Source organism: Helicoverpa armigera, chromosome 18 (genome assembly GCF_030705265.1).
Source record: "Helicoverpa armigera isolate CAAS_96S chromosome 18, ASM3070526v1, whole genome shotgun sequence".
Classification (NCBI taxonomy): domain Eukaryota; kingdom Metazoa; phylum Arthropoda; class Insecta; order Lepidoptera; family Noctuidae; genus Helicoverpa; species Helicoverpa armigera.
The window spans coordinates 4,705,147-4,712,380 of record NC_087137.1 but is presented as its reverse complement, the minus strand read 5'-3'; the positions used below and the strand labels follow the sequence as shown (position 1 = coordinate 4,712,380).

At 34.2% G+C, this 7,234-nt stretch overlaps 2 protein-coding genes across 2 annotated transcripts; one reads left to right on the top strand and one right to left on the bottom strand.

Moving 5' to 3' along the window:
* Positions 1-1,919: 1,919 nt before the first annotated feature.
* LOC110375411 (iron-sulfur cluster assembly 2 homolog, mitochondrial) lies at positions 1,920-4,146 on the top strand. The gene is made up of 3 exons (XM_021333497.3): positions 1,920-2,405; positions 3,132-3,315; positions 3,683-4,146. Exons 1-2 carry the CDS (start codon positions 2,152-2,154, stop codon positions 3,307-3,309), a joined length of 432 nt encoding a protein of 143 aa, XP_021189172.2. The 5' UTR covers positions 1,920-2,151; the 3' UTR covers positions 3,310-3,315; positions 3,683-4,146.
* A 225-nt stretch (positions 4,147-4,371) lies between these two features.
* LOC110375410 (uncharacterized) lies at positions 4,372-6,997 on the bottom strand. The gene is made up of 4 exons (XM_021333496.3): positions 6,753-6,997; positions 5,673-5,807; positions 5,040-5,169; positions 4,372-4,559 (listed from the first exon to the last, which is right to left on the bottom strand). Exons 1-4 carry the CDS (start codon positions 6,880-6,882, stop codon positions 4,460-4,462), a joined length of 495 nt encoding a protein of 164 aa, XP_021189171.1. The 5' UTR covers positions 6,883-6,997; the 3' UTR covers positions 4,372-4,459.
* Positions 6,998-7,234: the final 237 nt, after the last annotated feature.

Sequence of the window (7,234 nt, the reverse complement as noted above, 5' to 3'; positions counted from 1 at the left end):
AATAAGGAATCATTTTGTCTGCAAATGATTTACGATTGTAGTATGATTGTAGAGCAAACTACCGTATAGACCAAAATCAGCAGACCAATCGCAAACCAATAAAATGTCGTTGGAAGACGATTGGTCTTATATTAGTAGCAGAATGCCCGATATGGTTAAACCTGCTATTGCGATCATATTGCGATTGATTTCTATTCAATTTTGACATTATTGACTTAATAGAATTGGGCCCCAGATTGTTTTGTTTTTAATAATATTTATACTCCATTCAAAATAACATTAGAAATTTAAGTAAACCTTTTTTACTGTTTGTTCAACCGATTTTGACTTCTATTGCGTTAGTAGTATGATTAATGGCGGCTGCAGTAAATACTTGGTATTGTAACCACTATTTTGCTTTCAATTCCGTTCTTTTGTCTACGGAATAGAAGTCAAAATCGGTTGAACAAACAGTAAAAAAGGTTTACTTAAATTTCTAATGTTATTTTGAATGGAGTATAGCATCTTATATAAGTGATTTGAAGATGACCAAAAGTGGTATTGTTTGGAATATGATATTACGTTTTGTGGATTCGTTAAAATAAAGTTGGCAACTTCATGATTCATCGGATGATCCTATTTGAATCCATTGTTGCTGTGTAACAGTTTTCAGTTTACATAATATATACCAACAGTAACTGGTTTAATCCATTGAATTCGTCAGAAATAAAGACAATTTGATAAGACACACAATTTTCTTGTTATAAGCTGATATGTATCAACTGAATATGAATATGTAGGTATGAACATAATAATAATAATAAGAGTGAATTGCAAAACTTTTCTATAACGATAAATAAACCATAATCGTAATAAAACTTTTAAAGCTACCTATTGGTCAATCAGCGATTTTACAACTGAAAATGGTCCGGTTATCTTTAAATGTCGATTCTATTCCAGTTTTTTGCACAATACGCAAAAATTGCGTCTAGGAAGCGAATATGGGCAATTTATTATCCACATCTGGTATCATTGACTGGTTGACAGCACAAAATAATACTGACAGCAGCTGTCAACTAGGGATGGGCAAATGGGGAAAAAATATCGATATATATCGTATCGATATTTTTAAAATATATCGATAATAATTGACTAAAAAATATCGATATGTTGATATATCGATATTTTCTGCGCAATAAGCAATTATCTATAAAAATTGTCAAAATATTCGAAATTTTAAAGCAAATACACATCTGGCTGTTTTGACATCAGTTTTATTATTAAAAAATAAGTACATAAAGCCAAGAAAAAAACAACATCATCAACAACAAAAATTACATTATTCAAACCAGTATTTGTCTGATATTGACATCAAGAGCACTCTTTGCTTGATGTGCTCGCCTGTTAATCTGCTCCTATCATTCGGCACAGCCAAATTCACCATTGAAGCTACTCTTTCAGATGACACTGAAGAAGCTTGGCAAATCAAATATTTTAGGGCGATATCCGAGAGAACCGGCGTGAAGTGTCGGCAATTTACCCAGAACTTGATTGGATCAGATTTTCTTTCTAAAAGTGGTTGGTCCAAATACTGCTGGTCAGTTCATTGGGGACACAGCCACTGCTTGGAACCTCTGACGTAGCTATGTTCAGATTTAATAATTTTTCATGTCTGAACCAGATAGAGGACCCACTAGCTAGCTAGCTATTAAATTTAAGAAATCAGATTGGTCAAAGACATGATGTGACGCATGAGCAGACAGCAGAGCTTTAAAAAATATATCGATTTTGATACCTAAAAATAAATATCGAAAGTTGATATATCGCGGGAAAAAATATCGCTGATTTATATCGATATTTTTCTGAAAAAATATCGATATTTTGATATATCGATATTTTTTGCCCAAGCCTACTGTCAACTGCACCAAAAGACGGTCAGTCAGTACCTTCTGTATTTGGTTTGATTTCATTTTAATTAACATTTTAAATTTGATAATATCTCCAAGTACCATCGGTTAAAATTTTTCCCCTCGATTCTATATAAATATACATATTTAGAAGGTGAAACAATAGTAAATCCTAAAAAATTGAAAGAAGTTTGATTACGAAACCGAGAGGTACGATTATTTTAGTTGGTGCTGATTGTTACTTCAATATAGAACACCAGTCAATATGTTTTCAAATTGCAAACTGTTCCTTAGATATGGTTACCATAGATGCCTCATTGGCAATAACTTATATAGTACACGGAAAGCGGTGGCTCCTGTATCCAGCGAAGGAATAACCATAAGTGACAATTGCGTTCAAAAATTAAAGCAGCTATGTGCTGATGACAACAATTTCTTACGAGTATGTGTGGAGAGTGGTGGGTGCTCGGGATTTCAATACAAATTTGATTTGGACACCAAAGTGGCAGATGATGACAAGTTTGTATTATGCTCTAGATTCCTCATTTAGCTTTGCCCAATTACTTACCTAATTAATAAACGTAAGGATTTAGAAACATGCTTCATATTTAGATTTTAGAAACTGCTATATAAAAAGATGTATATGTGCAATTTCTTTCTCCAGGTTTTTAAACACATCTGGTCTTACCTTGAAAAACTTAAAGTCACATGCTTAAAGAAAATTCTCCATAAACAAAGTTTTCTAAAATTTGACAAACATCTGTTTGACTTCTTGTAGTAACACTAATTATGTTCAAGTTAACATCTACATTGAGAACTTTCATTGTTTCGGGTTATTCCCGCTCGGTAACACCCTTTCATCAACACTGTTGACGATCTGGAAAAAAAGTTTCGTTCGTTCACAGTGTTGACGAACGCTACTTATTATTTTAGTGTAAAATGGTTATTATGCACATGATGAGGCCACTTTTATTTTCTAGTTAATTGTGTTTCAAAAGATCTAACATAATCTATTAAAACATTTTAAAAATCCATGACAAGTCTTTCCATATTTTAAAAATAAAAACCAGCGTTCGTCAACACTGTGAACGAACGAAAGTTTTTTTTCCCGATCGTCAACAGTGTTGACGAAAGGGTGTTACCGAGCGGGAATAACCCATTGTTTCCATCAATCCTGAGTAATAATATCTTATGAATGATGTGATTCCAGCCTAGTTTGAGTTTTATGTTATGTTTTTTTTTCAGAATTTTCGAAAAAGATGGAGTCAAAGTGGTTATTGATGAGACTTCCTTGGATTACATTAAAGGTTCAACGGTCGACTATCAGACTGAATTGATTAGATCAGCTTTTAGGATAACACAAAACCCAAATGCGGAATTAGGATGTTCATGTGGAGCTAGTTTTTCTATAAAAATTGAATAGATTTAAGTAAGTACTACAATAGTTTATACTTTATACCCATGAATAGATTATCCTTAAATTCTTGCCATTTTCAGTGCTTGATCTGGTAACTAATTTATCTTTAATAAAGATGTTTCAGACATATTGAGAGTATTATAATATCTGTCAAATTATTAACATGACTGAGGTTTTACGGTGAGTTGCCCCATTTAACTATAACAATAATTACACCATATTTACTTGTTAAATTGTTATGGATTGGTTATTGTCATATATAGTTAAATGATGCAACCCATCCTTAGTTCTCAATTATTTTTTTTAATATGTATTTGATGAATATATTTTAGGACACAGCAACAATATCCAAAAACATTTAGTTTTTTATTTGTTTCAGTGAGAACTGCAATACAAAAATTAGGATAAAAATGCAAAATAGAACTGAATAAATGTACTAACACAAAGTACCCTGGAAGGAACCTTGCAAACTTAGAAGGCTTTTATTCTATTTCGAAGGTAGGAGGAGGTAAGGAAGATAAAAGTCCTAAACTAATGAATATAATATTTTCATGCAGTTTTTGTCTACTTATAGATATAGGACAAGGAAGGAAAGTTATAATCATATAACTTGTACCTGCACGAAGTCAGGTTGCTAGTAAGGAATGGAATAAAAGTACATACTTTAGCATCTTTGTAAATTTTATTTTAAACTCAGCTAGTTATTCTGTGATATAACTAATGAAATATATTTAATTGTGGTCAGTTAAATGTTTGAAAATATGATTTATTGATTCAAGTGAGAAGTTTTTGTGCTATTAGTTATATAATAATTACCAAAAATATATTTATTTTAATTTTTAACCATGTTTTATTTCTTGAATCGATTTATTCTATCTATATTCTGTATAACAGGCATAGAAATTTATTTCTAGGCAGCACCTACACAATCAGTAAATTACACATTCCATCCCCTTGTTTGACACAATTCAGTTCAGTGCTATTACAGATGACGTAGTTTTTGTAAGTGGTGAGGCAAAATAAAACAATGTTTTTTTATTAGGTATTATAAAAGTAGTATATTATACAGTTTACATTTGAAATTAAACTTTACCAAAAATGTATTGAAAAAAGTAGATAAACATTTTGTTTATATTATATATTTCATTATAATAATTCAGTGTTTTGACATGTTTATAGCAGCCCAAACATTATCAAGTTTGGCTGAAGGCAAAGTGATCATTGGTTCATTCTTATTGTTGGAGCTGGCAGCCGATCTGAAATAAAAGTGATACATAGCTGAATGCTTATCACGTCGTTAGGTAAGTACCGACTACCTAACTAGACTCTAAGGAAAGCAACTATTGAACTGGTTTGAAAAATTCCTTGACTGTTGGAAAGTTAGACTACCCAAAAATATGTATTTCGATTTTTAGGATCCCATAGGTACCTAAAGGGTGAAACGGGACCTTATGACTAAGATTAAGATTGTTTGGATAAGAAATGTTCTTCTTATAAATAACATTGTACAATGTTTTCAGTTCAACTATCAATCAGAAAATTTTAGCGGATTTTTGGTCTTGTAAAAAAGCAAGCGTTAAATTAAAATAGCATTACCTATCTAAATTTTTCCTCCTGTTTTACCGATTGGAGTAATGTTTCATGAAATTTCTTTTTTTGTATTATATAATATTGTGAAATGTTGATCCTCATATGATGAAAGAAAAAAACTGTTGTTCGGTTATGTAGGTACTTACTGCTGCAACTCCGCAGTGGAGTCGTGAGCATCGTTGATTTTCTTCACGTTATGAGGAGAATATCTGTTATACAGGCCCCAGATACTGTTCATCAACTTGCTGTTGTATTTCAATGGAGACCACTCCATGACTGAAAAGTATAATAATCAGGTGTAGGTATAAGTAAGTAACGTAAAGATAAGTATTCACTAAGTCCCTACTTAATGCATATCGATCGTCCATTCATCTTATGTTGGTTTGCAGTTGTGTTACGGGTAAGTATGGCAGATCGCAAGGCGGGGGAAGTCCCTCTTGAGCGCCCTATATCCTATGTAGGTACTGTGCCAATTTCCCAATCGTGTTGGACCCAGCTGGATACAGATACGGGATAATTCGAATGAGTTACCTCTCAGCACCCTGGCTATTCTCCACTAGGTACCTAGGTGTGCTTTTACCAGACACAAAAGAACTCTATGACATAGATGGTCGTCTGCGGGATCAGCGGAGTTTTGTGGTATAATGGATCTGCGGTAAGTAGGTAGGTAAGTCTTGGACCTTTTTTACTATGCGTACGGCAAAGTGGTGAAGTTACAGACCCAGGTCGTTACCTGCTAATACATTCTTACCTAATAAGACAAATATAGTTCAACTTACACGTAGTGTTGAAAAACTTGGTAGATTCGTTCCCCTTGGTCTTGTTAGATATCTTCATATCACGCTGTGTGTCGCGGATGCGACTAGCAGAGAACGCGGAGGGTGGAATTGAAGCCATGCTTTTGATTTGACAAGCTGTAACATTTTACTTATTGTTAATCCGTTTACCTAAATCACCTAGTTTTAGTAGGAAGACTGATTGTCGGTCACAACGGTTGTTATAACAGCCAGCAGCGAAGGACATATTATAGTAAGAACACAAGCATTTTCACAGATACCAACTGGGTATGTTTGGTTCGGCTTCCAGTTTATGCAGCTGAGTACAAGTGTTTGTAAGCGACGCCTATGTAAAATGACCTCCACAACTCAGTTACATGGTCAACCCGATACCCCTTGATAAGACTGGTTGTAAGACTTTCTGGCTTCTGACTACCAAAAAACAGACGTAGGTAGATACCGGTGGCTGTATTCTATTCGTTCACTCCCATAGCTCGATAGGCCGGAAATACGACACGACCGGAGAGAGATCAGACTTGGGACTGACATTACCGTGTTCTCCAATGCACGGGTGTAAAAATCACCAACTTCCAGTTTTCGGGTTGCTTTGCGAGTTTCTAAAACCCATAAAGCGGTTTCGACAAGAGCCGGGAATCGAATCTGAGCTTAAGTGCACAGCAGTCGCGCTATGCGACAACTAGACTAACGAAGCAGACTATTAAAAACAATTGGTCATAACTATAACATAGCGTCGGTAGGCAAGTACCTACTAGTAATTTTCATCAAAATCCATTCAGCAGTATTTGCGTGAAAGTAAAACAAAACTAAGAAAGTGCCTATGCAGGCACTTTTAGGCACAGATTAAATTATTTTTGCTAAATTGGTAAGTAGGTAAATATCGTTCCAAAACCTAGATTGAAAAATAATTGGAAATAATTCTTAGTATGAGTACTTAGCGGTACCTACGAGTTGGTTCACCAATACGACTACCTTCATTTAAACACTAGGTACCTATATTTGAAATAGTACTAAACCCAGAAAACTAAAACTAAGAAACTTAGGAAGTATTATGGAACATCATACCTCTGCACAAGTTGAAGAAAATCGTCTCGAGCGTCAAATTGTTTAGACCTTCAATCTTGAGGCCGCTAGCAAGAGGGCCTCTGCACACACCGTATGTGTTCCTTGGTTTTATTGTGCCAAACAGCACCATGTAATCTCAGTATAGTTTTCAAAAAGAAGGGAAGAGAAGCACCGAGCACTGGGATTCAACTGAATCACAAGACGTCAAAGATATGACTGCTCAAAATGGCTGCGACATGACCCCTGAGGGAGTTATCAGTTGCTAGCGAGCCAGCGACGTAATGCATCATTATAATTGTACCGAATGTCCAAGCTTTTCAAGATAACGACACCATTTTAATAATTTTGAGGAATTCAGTGTTATAATGTTTAGGTATCTGGAAACTAAAGACAGTGTTCGTAACCAAAATTGTCCTTATATAAAAAAAATATATTTTATATGATTTACGTAGTTTGGAAATTATAGATAGGGACTATAATTA